This window comes from Manis javanica, chromosome 3 (genome assembly GCF_040802235.1).
Source record: "Manis javanica isolate MJ-LG chromosome 3, MJ_LKY, whole genome shotgun sequence".
NCBI lineage: Eukaryota > Metazoa > Chordata > Mammalia > Pholidota > Manidae > Manis > Manis javanica.
This window is the reverse complement of record NC_133158.1, coordinates 66,662,604-66,684,047: the sequence shown is the minus strand read 5'-3', so window position 1 is coordinate 66,684,047 and position 21,444 is coordinate 66,662,604. Positions and strand designations below refer to the sequence as shown.

At 37.8% G+C, this 21,444-nt stretch overlaps 1 protein-coding gene across 2 annotated transcripts in view; it reads right to left on the bottom strand.

The window, feature by feature from the left end:
* Positions 1–21,444, bottom strand: part of CCDC191 (coiled-coil domain containing 191) — a 101,297-nt gene that overhangs the window by 10,817 nt on the left and 69,036 nt on the right. For both annotated transcript variants that reach the window (XM_073231647.1, XM_073231648.1), the window contains 7 exons: positions 20,388–20,848; positions 19,493–19,608; positions 17,445–17,527; positions 16,553–16,654; positions 4,712–4,855; positions 1,059–1,211; positions 399–544 (listed from right to left, as the gene is read on the bottom strand). In XM_073231647.1, the coding sequence (XP_073087748.1) occupies positions 399–544; positions 1,059–1,211; positions 4,712–4,855; positions 16,553–16,654; positions 17,445–17,527; positions 19,493–19,608; positions 20,388–20,848 (1,205 nt within the window). The remainder of the gene's footprint in view (positions 1–398; positions 545–1,058; positions 1,212–4,711; positions 4,856–16,552; positions 16,655–17,444; positions 17,528–19,492; positions 19,609–20,387; positions 20,849–21,444) is intronic.

The window sequence follows — 21,444 nt, the reverse complement described above, 5'->3', positions numbered from 1 at the left end:
TTGTATGATTTAAGCACTTCTGTATTTGTGTTATATTTCACAATATTTGGAAAAAACTGAACTTAAAAGATAAACCTACCTGACCAATAAAGAACACAGTGTATTTGCTTAGGTGTGTTTCATGTATTTCATATTAGTTTATTCTCTTTCCCGTCCCTGTGAGGTAAAGAGGGCAGGCATTTCAAAGATGGGGTCCCTGGGGTTCCAGAGGGTTTGCCAGCCTGCCTTCACCATGTGGGTGGGTGGGCAGGCTGGGATTTCCACACCTGCTTGGTGGTATCTCTATGTGTCCAGCTCTCATAGCCTCCACCTCTTTTTGGACATTTTCCAGGCATAGAAAATATTACACACCAATTGTGAAGTCAGTGAGAGACTTTCCTTAGAGATCAAAACCTCACCTGTGGCTGTGCTCCACTGCAGTCTCGTACTTGCTCTGAGAATCCATCTTGACCATTGTGACCATGTTAAACCAGGCCTTGAAAACCTTTTTCTGAAGAAAACGTACATACAGTTTGTGTACTTCTTCCTCCAGATCAGTCAGGTACTGGGGATGAGGACAGGAACAGAAGAGAGGCAAATAAAATAAATGAAGAATTAGAGCAAACAATACAAAAGAGAGAATCAAAGGAACAAAGGATACTGGAGACTTATGGAGAAAAAGATAACAGAGCAGCCAAGATAACACCCTCTGTAGTGGATTAAAAAAATAATAATGGAACTAGGCGGGTAGAAACCATTGTAAGATTGAAGGGGGTAGGTTTTAGTAAAATCACTGGAGAATTACGGGACAAGAAATGAGTATAGAAACAAAAGCTGATGTAATGATATGTTACAGTTTAGAGAGATGAACACTGTGTGAAGAAAAACATGTTTAAGATTTTATACTAACAAAAACTTTGACATTTTCATATCAATTTCAAAGTAATGAATTAGATTGAGTATTTTATATTTTTCTTGTAAAAAACAGAATGACTATAGACATTACGGGTTCCATGTAATTTTCTTACACAGGATTGAGCAGAGACATGTATTTTAAGTTCTATTCCCTGTGGCCTTACCTTCAGCCAGCTCCGCATGACTCTCCTAAGCAATATTTGGGAATAGAATTGATCAGCCCGCACTGTCTTCCTAGCCAGGCTCTCCTGACTACATTGGAACCAGGTCAGCAGGCATTTCCGTTGTAGGGCCAAAGAGTGGTGTTCTTTGGCCACCTGGACAATTTTTTAAATGAGAAAAGTAAATTATTCCTTCTATCTTAAATTATTAAAGGAAACACATTACCATGGCAAATGATGCTGTAAACCACATATAGGCAGGGAATAACATTAAGGATATTCAGCCTATGTCCTAAAAGTTTTGATTATTAACCCTATTATAATGGGAGTTTTAGATTCATAACATGCATAGTCTTTAAATACTGACTCCCTAAAGACCACAGTGACTGGCTGGTATTAGGGAAATGTAATAAACAATCTCCAAAGCCATTATTTCACTTGCACCAAGTTTTGAAGTGAGCAGTTGACAACATTATCCATTTGTTCTGGAGCTTAGACGGCACCTTCATAACAAACCTCTCTTTATTATGTACTTAACCACTGTATGATTGAGGAAATGCCAATACTTTCAATTAGTTTTATAGAATGAACTGTCACCAGCATTGAAATTCAGACATTATCAATGAACCACAAAACCATTTGATAGAATATAATGATGAATAATTTAATGTCTTTTAAAAGGCTTAGAGTATCATTCTATCAAAATAAACATATAACTCAGTTCATAGATTTTAAAAAGTAACGTACATTCTCTCAAGAGGTAGGAGGGAGAGACATTTCTCTCTTAGTCCTTTCCAGACAATTACACATTTTTCTAAGCCTTTCCAGCCACTCAGCACTGTGAATGTGATTGATCTCAGTGGATCTCTTGGCAAGCATATTTACTGGCCAAAATGACCATCCCTGGAGGCCTCTGTGGCACCTGAGACTGCTGCTGTTCTGACTTAGGCCAGCCTGGGGACCAAAAGGCAAGGGGAGCCACAAACATACAGCCTCCTACTGCCCCTGCTCTTTACCCTCTGGAAAACAGACAACCAGGAAGAGAAAAAAAGATTATCAAAAGGTCTCTTGGAAGTTCTGAAAATGGTAGTTGGAATAAATGGCCTACAGTGCATTCATGAGTTTAAGTGAAAATACTAAGCAACTATCCTGAAAAAGTTATAAACCAGTTAGGAACTCTTTTAACTGGACTCTTCTTTCTTAATTTTCTTACTCCTTCCTGGAAGTAAACTGATAGGTGAAGATAATAACCCTCTCTCACTGTCCCCTAGAACTTTTACTGCTCTTTATTTTTTTTTACTTCAACTGGTAGTTGGCATCTACATACAATCTGATTCCTACCCCGCTCAAAGCATGCCAGAACCCGGCAGGATTCCCGGAGGAAGTGGGTGCTGAGCTCCATGCTGGCTCTGTAACCAGCACGCTGTGTGACCTCACCAAGTCAGTTCTCCTCAGCGCTTTGCTCCCCTTCTTTACAAAGTGAAAAGGCAAGCAGATTTCCCCTTGGAACCACAAGACGGAACTTGCCCCGCTGACACTCTGACCTTAGCCTAATAAGTCTGGTTCTGGACTTCTGGCCTCCAGAATTTTAAGATAATAAATTTGTTTTATGCCACTAAGTTTGCAGTAATTTGTTGTAATAGCAATAGGAAACTAATAATACCTGTTATGAACTAAGAGGTGAGTCTCAAAATGTACTCAGACCACTTGTGTCAGAATCACCTGGGCTACTTTTAAAAAATATAAAAATAGCACCCCCAGCACCCCCAAGCCAATAACCCAGACCTACTGAGAATATCTGGAGGTGGGATCAGGAATGTGCATTTTTGTAAGGTCTTCAGATAGTTTTATGAACAAGAAAGTTTGGAAATTATATTTACCTGTTGTTATTTTAATTGGGATTTTCTATTTTAAAACCATTTTGAGCTCAGACTCCTGTTCCTATTTTTATACTCTTATGAATACATTTTAAAAAATTTAATTTGGTTAGTCACTCACAGGTATAAGTTTGTTTCTAAATTTTATACCTTTGTTGATTTCACTCAGTCAAAAATGAGGACCAAAAAAGACAAACTGATAAGAATATAAGAGTGAGTCTTTCCACTCCCTGCCTGCTTTTTCTTTGTGTATTAATAATTAAAAGCAAAATAAAAAACTGACAAAAGCTACTTAAAACACAATAAAACTAAGAACACTCAATTGGATAGCAAGCTGTTGTGACCAATCTTTCTGGTAGTATATTGTAAGAAGCAAACTTCAATTCAAATTGCAAACAAATTGCATTCCCAGATTCACTCACTCAGAAAACTAAGGACTCAGCCCTTAGTTACCCTCCACATTGTTACTAGGAAGAAGTTAAAGCAAGATAACAATGGCTTGGGGCACAGATGGGTCCAGGCTTCCAATAGGATGGATCCCCTTGCCCTCAGGCGTGACCACCACAAACTGGCTCCTCACTGGTTTGGAAAACTTAGTAACTCCAGAACTACTGGTAAACAGGCTGAGGACAAAAAAATCAGGAACAGAGAAAACAACACTGTAAAAAGCATTGAGGGAAAATAAGGAAAGGAAGTGTGAAAATAGGAAGAAAACAGACTAAAGGCTGAGTATAGATTGACTAGGGAGGGAAAAAAAGCAGCTTGTCACATTCACAGGTAGAACCTGCAGCATTACTCAGTTTAGTGAGGTTGTTATAATATAAAGCGTTATTCATCTTTAATCCTGGTTTTCATAACCAAAACTACTAGCCTACTTTTCAGTATTGACCAAATGTGTAATAAGAGTGGTCATAACTGGTATACATAACTGAGCTTATTATTAAATAGAATTCTAAAGATAACATTTTGTCTATTTTGAGCTTCTTGATCCTTTAGTTGAATGCCATGTTCTATATACTGGATAAATTTGAATTTCAGTAGTATTTGATTTCAGGTATTTTTGTGTGGTAAAGTGGATTACTGTGCCCCATCATAGGATGATATGTCCATACTCTGTGTATGTGATTTCATAGTGCCTCCCAACTGAGTAGACAGAGCCTTTCTCCCTTCAGTGACCTTGAGTTCAGCCCTATCACTTGCTTTGGCCAATGGAATGTCAGTGGACATGATTTATTATTAAGCAAAGGCTTCATATGGATTTACATAATTGGGTTTGGCTTTTATAACTCGGATATTTGCCAGGTGAAAAGCATGCCCTGAATAGCTGCTGGCACCAGAAAGAGGCTATGGAGAACCCTGAACCTAATCCACAGCTGGCCCACAGACATGAGTGAGAAGTACATGTTCAAACTGTAAGCCACTGATTTGGGGAGCTATTTGTTATGTAGGTTTATTGGAGCAGAAACCTAATATACCTATGGTAATTATTTTTATCTTTAAGTACTGCTAAAATTGAGAGAAGCCTCTATTCATCTTACCTCAGAGATCTCTAATAAAAAATTTTACTCTGTTTTTCTCCCCAACCCATTCAACTACAGAAGACTTTCTCTACCTTGAAAGACCAAATCTAAACTCTTATCCAAAACAAAGAAATACACATACTCAATTCATTTATCTCGCTGGCTTTTAAATTACCAAGCCCCAAAGCCTAGTGGTATTTATCCTATTTGAAAAATCCATTCTATAATTTTGGGGGAAAAAAAGAGTATGACACTATACCTGGATGTTTTGTTTGCTTTGCATTCTCAATCTCTTCCAAGGCTCTAGACCTTTTTTCCTTAGCAACACCCTTTCATAATATTCTTTGGCTATTGCTTCCAGTTGCTGGTTCCTCTTAATTCTCTTCTGCTTCTCTAGTTCTTTCTGGAAAAAAATAAAAATGCTGAGGAGAGACCAAGATGGTACCATAGTAAGAGGCTCCTCAACTTCCCTCCTCCCCTGAATGCACTGAATGTATACCTATACAGAGCGATTCCCTCTGAAAGAAATTCTAAAAGTAGCTGAGTGACTTTTCTATATTTGGTTAATGAAATGCTTACGAAAGGCTGAAACACACTCTTGCCATAAACTCTGTCCCTGGCACAATGCCATATAACACAACTCTCAGTATCTCCCTGAGGAGTGAACGGTTTAGATGGCACATACAGTGCATCAACTTTTATTAAGACAACCACCCAAGGGAGGACCCCCTCAAAACCTAGCTCTGCAAGCCCATGAGGCTTGTGTCCATGAAAACACAAGATTATAGCAAATAAAGAAATGGTTCTTAATGGATGTGAGCACTTGCTGTGGCTATCACGCCTACCCCTGCCCCGCTGTGGCTCAGCCCTGAGGGAAAAGGGAAACACACCCATCTGCCAGTTTTTCTCTGAGAAGGGTTTGACTGCATACCTCATAAGATGCTTCCTGAAAGTCCAGCTTCAACATAGCATGCCTCTAGAGACACTGATAGATCTTGGCACACACTCAACTACTGGGAACTACTAAAAACAAAGATGGCAGCTTATAGGATCACAAAGGTTTGAGAGACAGCCAGGAGTGGGGCTGGGCTGACTAACGAGGTTCATCTCCTACATGAGACCACTTGTTGAGACTAGGAGAGGTGGCTGTTTTAACTAATTCACAGAAACCAACAGAGAGAGGCAAGAAAAATGAAGTAACAGGAGAATATGTCCCAAACAAAAGACCAAGATAAAGCTCTAAAACCTATCTTAATGGAGCTAAGCGGTTTTACCCAATAGAGGGTTCAAAATAATGGTCATAAAGATGCTCACTGAGTTCAGGAGAGCAATGCATGAACAAAGAGAATTCAACAAAAAGAAAATATTAAAAGGCAACAAATTATACAGTTGAGGGATACAGTAATTGAAATGAAAGATGCATTAGAGTTCAACAATAGCCTAGTTGAAACAGAAGAAAGGGGCCAAAATAAACAGAGCCAAATTCATCTAATCAGGGGAGCAAAAAGAAAAAGAATGAAAAAACAGTGAAAACAGCTTAAGGCATTCATTGGGCACCATCAAAGGGACAAATATACACATTATGGGGGTTCAGGAAGGAAAAGAAGGGGACAGAAAGCTTATTCAGAGAAATAGTGGCAGAAAATTTCCCTAACCTGGGGGAAGAAAACAGACATCCAGGTCCAGGAAGCTCAAAGAGTACCAATGAAAGATGAATCTAAAGAGACACACACCAAGGCACCATGAAAATTAAATTTTCAAAAATCAGAAACATGGAGAGAATGTTAAGGGCAGCAAGAGAAAAAGCAACTTGTTATATGTGAGGGTGCTCCCATGAGACTATCAGTGGATTTTTCAGCAGAAACCTTACAAGTAGAGGGAGTGGGATGATATATTTGAAGACCTTCCAATCAAGAATACTCTACCCACCCAAAGGAGTCCTTCAGAATTGAAGGAGAGAGAATTTTCCAGACAAAAGCTGAAAGAGTCCATCACCACTAGATCAGCCTTACAAGGAAGGCTAAAGGAACTTCTTCCAAAACAAAAGGACACTAATTAGTAACATGAAAACATATCAAACTATAAAGCTATCAAAGTAAAGGTAACTATGTAGTTAAATTTGAAATACTGTAATATTGTTATGGTGGTAGGTGAGAATCACTTATAACTCTAAAGATTAAGAGGCAAAAGTACTAAAAACTATATAAAACTATACAATATAAAAAGATGTAAACTGTGACATCAAACACATTAAACTGATGGGAGGAGTGTAAAAATGTAGAGCTTTAGTATGCAGTTGAAGTTATCAGCTTAAACTGAAATAACCTCAAGATGTTTTTATCTAAGCTTCATGGTAATCACAAAGCATAAACCTATAACAGATAAAACAAAAGATAAGGAGAAAAGAATCAAAACATGCCACTACAGAGAATCATCAAATCATGAAGAAAGCAAGCAAGGAACAAAGGAGTTAATAAAACTGCCAGAAAACAATTAAAATGGTAACAGTAAGTCCACACTTACCAATTACTTTCAATGTATATACACTAAATTCTCCAATCAAAAGACAGAGTGGTGGAATGGATCAAAAACACAAGACCCGGCTATGCTGCCTACTAGAGGCTCATTTCAGCTTTAAGGACACACAGACACTGAAAGTGAAGGGATAGAAAAAGATATTCTATGCAAATGGAAACAAAAGAGCAAGGAAATTAGATAAAACAGTAAGTCAAAAATTATAACAAAAGTCAAAGAAGGTCATTATATCATGATAAGGGGGTCAATCCATGAAGAGGATGTACAATTGTAAGTATTTACATACTCAACATTGGCACATCTAAATACTAACATTCTGAAGAGAGAAACTGACAGCAATAAAATAAAAGTCAGGGACTTTAATTCCCCACTTTAAACAATGGATAGGTCATCCATACAGAAAATGAGTGAGGAAACACTGGACCTACACCACATGTTAGATCAGATGGACCTAAAAGACACATACAGACAGCAGTAAAATGCCTAGTTTTCCCAGGTGCACATGGAATGTTCTCCAGGACAGATCATACGATAGCCGCAAAACAAGTCTTAGGAAATTTTTAAGAGATCAAAAATCATATCAAGCATCTTTTAACACCACAATGTTATTAAATTAGAAACCATTTACAAGAGGAAAACTGGAAAATTCACAAATATGTGAGTCTTAAACAACATGCCTTTGAGCAACCAATGGGTCAAGGAAGAAATGAGAAGGGAAACTATACCTTGAGACAAAGGAAATTGGAAACACAACATAGCAAAACTTACAAGATATAGCAAAGATACAGTTTTAAGAGGGAAGTTTATAGTGATGTTTACACATTAAGGGAAAAAAAATCATCAAAATGAACAGCCTAACTATACACCTCAGAGAACTAGAACAACAAACTAAGCCCAAAGTTAAAAGGAAGGAATTAAGATCAGAGTAGAAATGAATGAAGTAAGACTAGAAAGAATACAGAAAGAAAGAAATAAAAGAAACTAAGAACGGGTATATTGACAAGATAAACAGACAAGCCTTTAGCTAGACTAAGAACAAAAAAGAAAGAAGACTTAAATCAGAAAAGAAAGAAGAGACATTACAATAGATAACACAAATACTAAAGATCATCAGGAACTACTATGAACAATTATAGCTAATAAATTAGATAATCTAGAAGAAATGGATGAATCCCTACAAACATACAAACCTACCATGACTGAATCATGAAGAATTAGAAAATCTGAACAAACCATATACTAATAAGGAAACTGAATTATTAAAATCCTCCTGACAAACAAAAAAAGTTACAGGACCAGATGGCTTCCCTGATGAATTCTACCAAACATTTAAACAGTACCAGTTTTTATTAAACTCTTCCAAAAATAGAGGAGGGAACATTTCCTAACTCATTTTTATGAGGCCTACATTACACTGATAACAGAGCCAGACAAGGATGAAACAAGAAAAGAAAATTACAGACCAATATTCCTGATGAATATAGATGCAAAATATCAACAAAATTACTAGCAAACCAATTTTGAACAATACATTAAAAGCATCATACACCATGATCAAGTGGGATTCCTGGGATGTAAGGATGGTTCAACATCCACAAAACAATCAACATGATGCATCATATAACAGAATGAAGAATAAAAATCATATGATCATCTGACTAAATGTAGAAAAAGGATTTGATAAAATTCAACATCCTGTCATGATACAAACCCTCAATAAATTGGGCATAGAAGGAATGTACCTCAACATAATAAAGGTCATACAAGAGAAGCTCATAACTGACATCATACCCACTGGGGAAAAGCTCTTCCTCTGAGATCAGGAACAAGACAGAGATGCCCACTCTCACCAATGTTATTCAAGATAATAGAAGTTCTTGCTAGAGCAATTAGTCAAGCAAAAAAGTATTAAAATCAGAAAGCAGGAAGCAATAATGTCTGTTTGCATATGACATATTAAATATAGAAAACCCTAAAGACTCCACCAAAAAACTGAGAATAAGCAAATTCAGTGAAGTTGCAGATTACAAAATATAAAAAATCAGTTGTATTTGTATACACTAACAACAAACTACTAAAAGAGAAATTAAGAAAACCTATTTACAATAGCATCAAAAAGAAAAAAATACTTAGGAATAAATATAACCAAGGAGGTGAAAGATCTGTATACTGAAAACTATAAAACAATGATGAGAGAAATTGACACAAATAAATGGAAAGATATTGTTTTCATGGATTGGAAGGATTAATATTGTTAAAAGGTCCATACTCCCCCCAGCAATCTACACATTCATTGCAAACCCTAACAAAATTCCAATTGTAATTTTCATAGAAATAGAATAAAAACAATCCTAAAATTTGTATGGAAGCATGGAAGACCTTGAGTAGCCAAAGCAATCTTGAGAAAGAAAACAAAACTGGAGTCATCACATTTCCTGATTTCAAAGTATATCACAAAGCTATAGTAATCTAAACAAATCAAAAATTGTATTGGCATAAAAACAAACTCATAGATAAATGGAACAGGATAGAAACCCTCGAAATAAACCCATGCATATATGGTCAACTAATTTTTAACAAAGGAGCCAAGAATATACAAATGGGGGGAGGATAGTCTCTTCAGTAAATGGTTCTGGTAAAACTACACAGCCCCATGCAAAAGTATAAAACTGGACCCTTCTCTTACACCATCCACAAACATTAACTGAAGATGTGATAAGGACTTGCACATACCACCTGACACCATAAAATTCCTATAAGAAAATGGGGGTTAAACAACTTGACATTGGTCTTGGTGGTGATTTTTTTGGATTTGACACCAAAAGCAAAAATAAACAAGTGGGACTTCATAAAACTAAAAAGCTGCTGCACAGCAAAGGAGACCATCAACAGACTGAAAAAACAACCTACGTAATAGGATAAACTATTTGCAAGCCACATATCCAATGAAGGGTTAATATCCAAAATGTACAAGGAACTCAGATTAACTCAAAATCAAAAAAACAAATAATCCATTTTAAAAAATGGGTAAAGGACCTGAATACACATTTTTCCAAGAAGTCATAAAAATAGCCAACAAATACATGAAAAGGTGCTCAACATCACTAATCATCAGAGAAATGCAAATGAAACCACAATGAGATGTCACCTCATAACTGTTAGGATGCCTGAAAAAGACAGAAACTTAATGGTTTACTACAGAGATATCTTTCTTTTCTTTCTCTTTTTTTAATGAAAAAGGCTATAATAAAAGAAAATTATCTAAAAAATGGTGAGTGGTGCAAGTGACACCTGTTATGAAAGTCACAAGAGCAAAAACAAAGACTTCAGACTTCCTTCATAGTGCTTCATAGCCATCTATGTAGCAGAAACACAAAACCATGTAATTTAAATTTCTTTTTCTTTATTTCCCACTGTTTCACTTCAGGCTGATTCTGACAAGCTGCTTAACTGTTTAAGTCTTCTGTGAGAAAAAAATAAGAACAAGAGCGTGGGAACATTTCTATATAGAAGGGAGATTTGCTGATCTTCCAATCTAAGCTACTTTTTCTGTACAAATTCTTCAAGATGAAATGTCCAAGTTGTCTAAAATATTAAGCCAAAGTCACCTTTATAATCTTTATTCCAGACAGCTGAGATGTTGAATTGAATGGCCAGAAATAAAAATTAAACAATTTTTTTCTTATTTCTATATATTTTTATTTTATTTGTTTTACTTCGTTATCTTACTTTTAGATGAATTTTCTTATGAGTAACAAGAAGAAGCTGAGGGTTAAGTGGGAGGAAAACAGCAAGTGGCCATTTTCACACCCGCTGAAATGTCCCCATAGCTGATAGAGCTGCTGGAATTTGCAGTCAGGAAACTAACACAGACAATAAGCTGTTGGAGAAGCCCTCGGGCACAGCCAACTCTGTTAATGTGCACGCCAAAGTTACGATGTAACTGTCACTTTCCAACTCTGTGGCCGGGCTCTAAAAAAAAACATTTTTGGGTGGACTGTGGGGGAAAATAGACTTTTTAAATAAAAACTTACTTTTCATGGAAAAATACTTACTATATTAGAGATCTGCTTGAGCCAAAATTTTGTATTCTTACACAGCAGTTTAATTTAGATGTGTATCTCCTCCTTTGATTAAGTATTCCTCAAGAGAGTTGATTGTGTTTCATTAATATTACCATATTTTCCATTTCCTTGTATTTCAAATGTCTATAATACCATGCATCCAAGATAAGATAACAAATATGTGAAACAATGCTGTCTGCTTTGAGATGGAACTTACAGTGGAGATCTGTGCAGCTAGGATTCCACAGAACATAATTCATTCAGGCTAAGAAGGGATATAAAATGAGGGTATCTTTCTGATTTAACCAAAAATGACATGCAAACAATAAGAATCATTTTAATACACACACACACATATATATATCCAGCACAACTGCTCAGAGAGGAAAACCAGTAATTACAGCAAGAATTAAGAAAAGTACAGGGCAGTCAATACCAGCCCCAACACTCTGCCTTCCATACATTGTAAGCTACCCTTTCATTGTGCTCTCTAACAAATTCTCACTTATGCATTCCTTTAATTTATGCCTTTGTTCTTGTGTAATATGAATTTCTCTCTATGGATCATTCCCTTCAATATGCAAATATGTGCTGGTATCTCCCAGCTCTAAAAAAGAAAATAAAACAAAAACCGAAAAAAATCCTTTTTTGATCTCATGTGACCCATTTTATACTCATGGTTTCCATTTCTTCATTTCCTATTACCTCCCCAACTTGCCGGAATGGGGCTCCTTTCCCAGCACTCCACTGAAAAACAGCTTTCTCCAGGTCATGAATGATCTCCATGTTGCTAAATCAAAGAGTCACTTGTCTGTCCTTTTGACCTTAGCAGCATTTAGCCCGATTAACCACCACTGCCCCCTTACAGAAATACTTTTATCTCAGCTTCTCAACAAAAAGTTCTACTGGTTCTCTTTCTACTTCACTAGCTCCTCATCTTCTGAGTAATTATTCATATATCCTAGTAATTGGTCCTGGGCCCTCATATTTCTTCTCTATCCAGACACTCTCCTAACTTGATTTCATTCATTTCTAGAGTATTAAAAACATTGACAGGTTTTTGACTTCCAGAGTCCTTACTACAATCTTAATGTCCATCCTGGCTTATATATATTCAGCTGCTGATTTGACATGTTCATTTGGATATCTAAGAGGGACCTCACATTTAACATACCCTAGTAGACCTTGTAGAGGCCCCCTCTGCATCCAGCCGCTCAAATATCACCTTAGAGAGGCCTTTCCCATCTTGCTTCCCCCATTATATCTTTCCCTCCCCACCTCTTTAGTTGTTAACTTATTTATTGCTGGTTTTCTTCAACTAGCATATAAACTTTGTGAGGGCAGGGCTGTTGTCCATCTTCAGTGCTCTATTCTAACACCTAGAACAATGCCTAGCACATAGTAGATGCTCTACAGATATTTGTTAAATGAACAAATATGCTTCTTAAGCAATTATGGAAAACTTTAAATCTTGCCTGGTCTCCAATAAATATATCTTTTCAGTAAACTTCATCAACTATTAATTAAAATCATATCTATACAACCATAAAAGTTTTTGCCTGCTAAGTATTACTAGAAAGCAAGCTTTTAATAAAAATAGAGCAAAGGGATGTTAAGGAGTTCAGATTTTTATTTTCAAAAGAACATCTGTGAGACCTGTGAGTGGCCGCATTACTGCTGCACCTGACAGGCTATCCCATCAGGGTCTTGGTGGGTACTAAACCACCACCTAGACCATTGCTGACCATACTATCCCAGGTAGTATTTCCTGCCATTACTACAGTGTCCTCCTATCTGAAGAATGCAGCATTTCTAGATCCAGGGGAACTTCACAAAACAAAAATCTTTCACAGAGGGCAGCCGTATCTTTACTTTGAACCATGTCTTCCTAAATATGGAGGGCAAATTTGTCACAGCTTATCTCCAAAGTACTTTTTGAGTTCTTTACCCTAAAACTGGTGTCACAGAGCTACCTTGTATTTTTTTCCCAAAGAAATATATGTGATTGCCCCAGAGACCTTCTCTACCACATCAATAGCAGGGTTGCTCATCTGTGTAATTAAAAATGGGACCTCTGTTGGACAATTTGTTGATTAACTTAATGAGCAAAAAAGTGTCCAACTAGAAGGGGTGAAGCATGCTTCTATCAAACAAGGATGCAACTGATTCAGAGAAGTCAGGACAGGCCCTGGTTTAGAAATGTGATTATCTTTTTTGATGTCCAGAGGAATAACACTGCTATAGGCTGGAGGCTGCTTACTGGGAATGACTATATGAAGTATACAGAGAGGTAAAGAATTGCTTGTGCAGAATATGATGCGTCATAAGGAAAAAGAACACATGATAACAAGGTGGAGAAGCACTGTGCAGAGCATCTTTGCACAGAAGCAAAAGGAGAAAACTGTCAAGTGCATGTGGACCTAAATCTGCTCTCAAAGAAAGCTCAAACACAGGCAGTCTATAAATGCGTCTAAACTGAGATAGCTACAGTTTATTTACTGAACATCAACTAATCTATGTGACAAAATATTTTTGTCTTTTGTTGTGGACTGAAGTTCCTTTTCTGAAAAGGAAAGATTTGGGTTTTGTATAGTGAGAAAGAGAAGACAACCTATTGGCCAGTAATGTATCTCATCCTTCCTGCTTCGCATAAGCAGTTTGCTTCCAGCAAGAGAAAAGCTGGAAAGACAGCAAGTTAATGGCTTTTTGTGAACCAATCCTCAAATCTTTTGAAGCCATCCTCAAATCTAGAGAGACAGGCTCCTTCAGGAAGACACAGGACCTAAGCATTTGCTTACCTGAGGCAGAAGACACTGTACACCATATGAGCCAGTAAGATGATTGAACTAGAAATTTTGGTGAACTGCTGGAGGCCAAGCGTGGGCCAGCATGAACGGGTGATGTTCCTGGGAGTCACAGTCACAAGGAGGTTCATACCTTTTTGCGGGCTTTTGTTCTAGCCACCAGGCCCTCACAGAGAGGATTAGGGAGAATGCAGATAAAGCTCCCATCATGGTTCTGGCTGGAGTAGAGGAACAACAAATACTGCAGAATCTGCCCAGACCATTCTCCCTTAGGAAACAAAGGTTTCATCTGCAAGCAGCACCACCTGAAGGCACAAGTGGAATGCCACTGCAGCTGGGGGAAGGGAGCTTCACCCAGAGCAGACCCCATCTCACCTAAGTGGAGGGAGAACCTCACAGACAGAAGGGCTGTAAGCCCACAGACAGAGGCAGTGGATTCTGAAAGAAGGGAACAGAGGGGCATAGGCTCTACGCCTAGAGTAGGAGCAGAAATTCTTTGGAATGCCCAACACTAGGCACTCTAAAGACTGGCAATCAGAACATGCTCACACCCCACCAGCACAGTAACAAACCTCCAGGAATAACAGTGGAGTATAGCTGAAGAGAGCTGTAAGAGAGAGTTTGGGGAAGAGACGAAGGGAAGACCTAAGGCCAAAAGGAGAGCCAGAAGCAAAGTCACTGGTGGGAATTGAAGTCTGTGGTGCCCACAGAAACAAAAAATCTCAAATACAGCTCTCCCAGCTAGATTAATATGAGTCTCCAGACTAAGAAACCTATTCATCTCTATTTTTATTGCCCTGTACAACATGTCTGGTTTTTAACAACAATAACAACAAAAAGATATACCAAAAGACAAAAAGCATACACAGTCTGAAAAGATAAAGCAATCATTAGAATAAGACTCAGATCTAACAGAGATGCTGGAACTATCAGAAAGGGAATTTTAAATAGCATGATAACAGGACTCTAATGGAAAGGTAGTCATCATTCAAGATCAAATAGGTAATTTTAGAAAAGAGATGTAACTATAATAGAGTCAAGCAAAAATGCTTAAATAAAAAACATGTAACAGAAATGAAGATGGCCTTCAATGGACTCTTTGTGGGACCTGACATAGCTGAGGAAAGAATCGGGTAACTTGAAGGAAGGGCAACAGAAATTACACAAACTGCTGAAAGGCAAGGATAAAAAGGAGTGAAAAACACAACAGAGAATCCAAGAGCTCTGGGGCAATAGCAAACAATGTAACACAAGCATAAGTAGAATCCAAGAAGGAGAAGAAAAAGAATATGGCAGGTGAGATATTTGAAGAAATAATGGCTAAACATACTCCAAAGTTAACCCATTATTTTGCATAAGTGACATGTAAAACCAAATATCTAAGAAGCTTAAAGTCACTAAGCAGGGAAAACAAACAAACCACACTAAGACATGTCATATTCAAACTCCTGAAAAACAAAGACAGAAAAAATCTTGAGGGCAGCTTGGGGGAAACCTACCTTACCTACTATTATGGACTGAAAGGCTTGTGTCCCTCCCCAGATTCATATGCTGAAGCCCTAACCCTCCGTGTGGCTGTATTTGAACACAGGGCCTCCAAGGAAGTAAGTCGTATGGGTGGGATTAGTGTCCTTGGAGGAGCCGCCAGAGAGCTCACGTGTTCTCTCTCTCTCTCCCTCTGTGTACATGAACTAAGAAAAGACCATGGAAGGACACAGTAAGAAGGTGGCTGCCTACAAGCCTGGTAGAGAGTCCTCACCAAAAAGCAACCATACTAGCACCCTGAGCTTGGGTATTGTGTGAAAATTAATTCCCATTGTTTAAATGACCCACTTTGTGGTATTTTTTTAAGGCAACCAGAGCAGACTAAGACACCTACAAGGGAACAAAGGAGAATCACGGCAAACTTCTTGTCAGAAGCCAGCCAGGCAAGCAAGAAATCAACCAATGACATATTTAAAGGGTTGAAAGCAAAAAACCTGTCAATACAGAATTTTATATCTAGTGAAAATATTCTTCAAAAGTGTGAAGGAGAAATAAAAGACTTAGAAACTAAGGGAATTTATGAACAGCAGACCTACCCTACAACAAACGTTAATGGAAGTTCAGGCAAAAGGAATATGATAGAGGTTAAAAATTCAGATTTAAATTAAGAAGTAGCATCAGAAATGGAAGAAATGAAAGTAAAATTTCTAGCACCTCTGCAGACAGAGCTAGGGAGTACACATGTATACCAAACCATGTATATATACTTATCAATAGTTGCTTCTGTATCCATCTAGATATATTAAGTTAAATGTGAATTCATATTGATGTCTCTGACTCTAATCCTGACTGCTCCCTTTACTCTTACAGAGATTAGTTGGGGATTCAGAAATAAGACAACCACAAAGCAGATGCATAGTTATAAGCCCTAGTAATGCTTTAAAGGAAATATACTTCAAAGTCCATAAAGGGGGACCTAATCTTAGGTGGAGTGGTAGGTAGCACAAGGCAGGAAAGGCTAATCTGGAAGAAGTCATGTTTGAGATAAGATCTGAAGTATGTATGTGTTTTCTCTACAAAAGGTAGAGAAAAAAAGGATGGAGGTGAGAGAAGAGTGTTCTAGATGTAAGTTCTGGGTGGGGAAGGTGCATAGGGCTATGGTATGGCATATAGGCTTCAAGAGCTAGGTGACTGACTAAACATGCTACTAACCATTTTCTTCAGTCTCTTCTCTTCTCTTTTTTTCTCAAGCTGAGCTTCCTTTTCTTCTGCCTCCCTCTTCTGACGCTCCTCCTCTTGGGCCTTTAACTGGGCCTGATCAAATTTAGAATTTGTAAAAATCAGAACCCTAAATTTATATGGAAATAAAATCTTTAATGTTGAGTAAAGCCAAGTATCTACCAAGTCTGGTCCTAGTTTCTGGAAGAAGTCTGCACTTTGTGATAAAAGTAGAAAACCCAACAAAGAGATTATCAGTATGTTAACTTAAAAAATTTCTCCAAAAGAATCCTCTCCTATTTGGGAAGGTGGCACTAAATATGAATAAGACCATTAATTTTCCATTGTAAAATGATTGTTTTAGTTCTTATTTTCATCTGTGAAACTCTAAATCAAACTACATACAGTGTAGAAAAAAAATTTCTTTGTTTCACACACACACACACACACACACACACACACACACACACACACACACACACACACAAAGAAAACCCAAACTACTGAAATTGTTTACTTTATCTTAGTAGGTGCACAATTTACTTCTGACAGTCTAAGTCAAAACGCTGGAGAAGAACTAGCCACCTTTACAAACTTAGCAGGCTGAACTTACCTATAACACATTAGTCTTGGTCATGTCTAAATTTTCTAATTTGCTAGCCCCCTAAATTTTGGTAACATTTCCTTTCTACTATACTAATGATGTAGCTTTTTTCCCCTTTATTTTCCCAAAATTTTCAGAGCTCAGGCCAGTGGGCAAAATGTCATTTCCAAAGTTGGTCTAACTCTATTGTCTCAAGAGACTTAAACAAGCTAGATTTCATTTTTTAATAAAGACCTATACAAATCCTTCTTCTTGCCTCAGTTTGCATTTCTGATTTATTACCAATTTCTCCTCTTCTTGTTTTTTCTTCCTCTCTGCCAAGATACGCCTACGTTCAGCTCGCTGAATTGCTCTCTCTTCCATGGCTAGAAAATAGTAACATAGTTCCAATGTCAGAAATACAAGCAAAACTGCAAAAGAAATGTCTCCATTTTATAGTAAAATTTAGTGTTGTTATAGTTTTCTTGCAAATTGAGTGTTCACAATCACAGCAATACTTAAATAAATGTAAAATGTGTATAATATAAATTATAGATATATACTTGACAATTTATGTTAATATATATTATTTATATACCCCCTAGAGGTTAAAGACCTATCCTCAGCAATGATGAACAGTTTGCAGATTACTTTTGTTTACATTTCTATTAGAATAACTATTTACTGGTTTAAATAAAATAATGTGCCTTCATGATACATTTAGTATGTGAAACACAGAAACCAAAATTTTAATTTGATAATTCCTTTAATGAAGATAGGAAACTAATTACATCTAACAAATACATTGAGAACAGAATCACTCCTCAAATCTGAGTCTGCTAATTTTTCTTAAGTCACTATACATATGTTTGTGTAACAACAGTAAACAAACTAAAGTTTAGGGTCACGATGAATACACTTTAATCTAGCTTTAAGGCCCGGATATTCAGATGGGCAGGAAATGGAATTGCACTAGGCATTTGGAGAACTGGCATGTGAACGAATTCGAATGTCAGATTCCTGTTCTTGACAGTCTATTAAATATCGATCCAAAAGCAGCAAATGTGCAAGATGGTCTGGTAATATGGCTCTGTCATCAGTCAAAGCTTTCGTAGGGAGAGGGGCATGGGTGGGAGGAGTATCAAGTTCTGCCCACCTAAGTCGGCCAATAGTTACTCTTGGGTCCTTGTGCCAAGTTATAGAGAAGAAAATTTAAGTCCAAGTTTCAAAAAAAAAAAAAACTCACCAGGCTATTGCTTACAGATATTAAGTGTCTGCTTTGTTGGAAAAAGAATAGTGGGGCTACTGCAGCTGGTGGAAGTGAGACTGTCTTTAAGAAGATAGAAATAGACTAGAGGATTAAACTGAACACCTGAGAAGCAGCTTCTGGTAAAATGCCCTTTCCCCATCTTTTCTAGGGCTAATCATTAAAGACTACATGAAAAGTAGCCTTGGGTTCTAAAATATACTAACTCCTTGATCAAACAATAATCTTCCAAAAATAATCACACTGAACTGAGTGTTTCTTCATCGTCCTGAGTGGTGGGCAAAGATGGTATCAACTGCTGCCCTGGCAGAGAATCAATGCAAAAACTGCTCATTTCTTTATTAATAGGAATGAACTTCAGGCACAGTGTACTTCAGATGACATCACTTCTTGTTAGGGCAGCAATCTTCCCACAGGTGAAAAATCAGATTTACAAACCATAGTATAATTGTCAAAGTGCCTATCTCCTCATACAAATACATATATGGTATGTGACTTAGTGTATAGTAAAAACAATTAGTTAATGATTCACTAGGTAGGTTCTAAGGAAGGCTTCTCTTCTCATAGTATTGTTTTGTTTAAATAATGATTTCTATGTGCATCAAAAAGGTTATTAAAATGTCATGTTTGTAGATTTTATTACTAAACATCTATCATCAAGGCACAACTCATTATAAAATGAAGTTATTAACTTGGCATGGATTGCTATATACTGATCAATATTTTAACATTAACAAACTACAGTGATAGGTGATCTTTATCAATGTTTCTCCTTAGCAGCTACTCAGAGGTTTTGCACTTGTGAAACTGTTCCATTTTTTTTTCACAATTCAAATCTCAAATTACAGAAAAAGGATAGACCTTTCAGCAGTGTGTTTTTTTGTTTGTATTGGGTGGGAAGGCCAAAAAGTTTGGCAGAAGGGGCAGGAAGGAAGTGGAGCTTTCTGGTGCATTCCACTCTTCATGTGTCTACCCATGTTGGACCATGTTCTAACAAGTCTCAAAACCCAAGAGCCGCCAGGATTCAGTCCCAGCATATTCTATACTCCAGGAAGGAAGACCACCACCATCAAGACAGTCCTGCCTTTCAGTATGGGTTGGGGTGCCATCAGCAGCTGCCTTGGGTTCCTTCTGGGTCCGGAAAGAGAATTTCGGGAGCCATTTCTACTACCTTCAGTTCCAGGGGAAGCAACAGGCAAGCTGTTGGGGAAAGGAAAAGAATTTAGACCAATAATAAGCTTTATTCAAAGCTCGTTGCATTGCATTTTACATGGTGCATTTTATAGCCTCTAATCCTTACTCTCTGAGATAACCATGGATTACTATTCCCACTCAATAAATTGGTAAAATGAGACATGGAAAGGTTGACTGATGGCCTGAGTCTACGATGTGAGTCAAGGGCTTGGACTCCCATCCCAGTGCTTCAAATAAACAGCTGTCATCCTATTCTTATCCTACTACTTATCACATGTACTGAATATGTCTCAGTCATGTCTGGAACCATTTTAAATGGCTTTTGAGAAATTTGGATTCTTATTTCCAGTTCAAAAATGTTTACTTTTACCCCCCAAAAAATGCAAATTTAAAGTAGGTAATCAGTTGGCTCCATTTGCACCTGATACTGTCCGAACTGGCTTCTCAGCACCAAACATAGTCAGAAACCCTGAAAGTGAATTAGAGCAGATAAGTATGTTTCTCTTTTACTGGTATTCCAGCAGAGCTCTTCAAAGGCAGGTACAACACAAATGCCAACTGCCTAACTGGATCTTTATAGGCAGCCACTTGCCTTAAATACCTGTTAGTACCTGTCACATACCAATCACAGCATAGGGGACTTACTTGTTTTTAGAGTACACAACAAAAGAATAGGAGAGATCAGGGAGTCTGGAAGCCAGGCAGAGAAGTTCAGAAGCCTCACTACCACAAAGTGAAGCCACCAAGCCCTGAGCCCAGAGAGTGCCCTCGTACAGTGGACATACTTTGGAAGCACCTGGCAGGTTCCTTTTGGTTTTTCTTCCTCTCTGGGGTTTGTCAGCAAGTAGCTGTGTGTGTCTGCGACTGTTCTGGCACGCTCTGCTGCCCACTGAGCCTCTGCTAGCCTCTGGCTTTCCTTCAGCTCCAGAATTATTTTCTCCTGTTCCTGAAGTTTCTTTTTTTGCTTTTCAATCAGCTGTTGCTGGAAGTCATGGCAGTTGTGGAAATGACCCATGCAAATGGGTCCTGCTTTCTGCCTGGTGGTTCTGAGCTTCTTCTTGCTTCCAGGCTGTTGGGAAGGCTCAACATCCAGGATCTTACACTGCTTATTGTCAGATGTTGTCAGAGGGACATTCTGGAGGGGAAGCTGCAAGTTGTTCTTTGTTGATCTTCCTAGGTGGGAGCTGGGCATACAACCATTGCTCTCTGAGGGAGGCTTTTCCCACAAAGAGGGCACAGCAGTCACCTGAGAGGGAAGGAACACATTACAGCCCAGCTATTGAAAGGACTGTGCTGATGAGATCTGACTTCATCTAGTCAGCCTTGTTCGGCTCATCCAGCCAGAGCTGCCTGTGTACCTAGCCTGGCTATAGTGGAGGATACCAGCCTTAGCTCTGCGAGCCACTCTTAGAACTGCACTGAGCTCACCACAGAAAGTAGTGGAAGAGTAGTTACAGCTGTACAAACCATTGCCATAGGCCAGGTCATTTACAGTAAGAAAAATGTGCTCTTTCACAAATTTTTAATTTGGATAGTTTGTGAATTAGGCAAGATTATCCCATAATTAATCACAGAGTATTCATTTATTTCAGCCCTGGATTAAAGTTTATAGTCTCTAGCTATTCCCAAACTATCTATTTGTGGGAAGTATTTGCAAGCCCAGGATCATTGAGCAAATATCTGCATTACATAAGAATAATGTTACCTAATAATATTTTGTATTAGCATATGGCTACTAGTTTCCAGAGGGGAAGGAAACAAAATTCTTAATCAGAAAAATGTATCCTGGCCAAAACAATGTCATAGTTAAAATGTCTCTTCTAGAAGGACTTGATTACATGG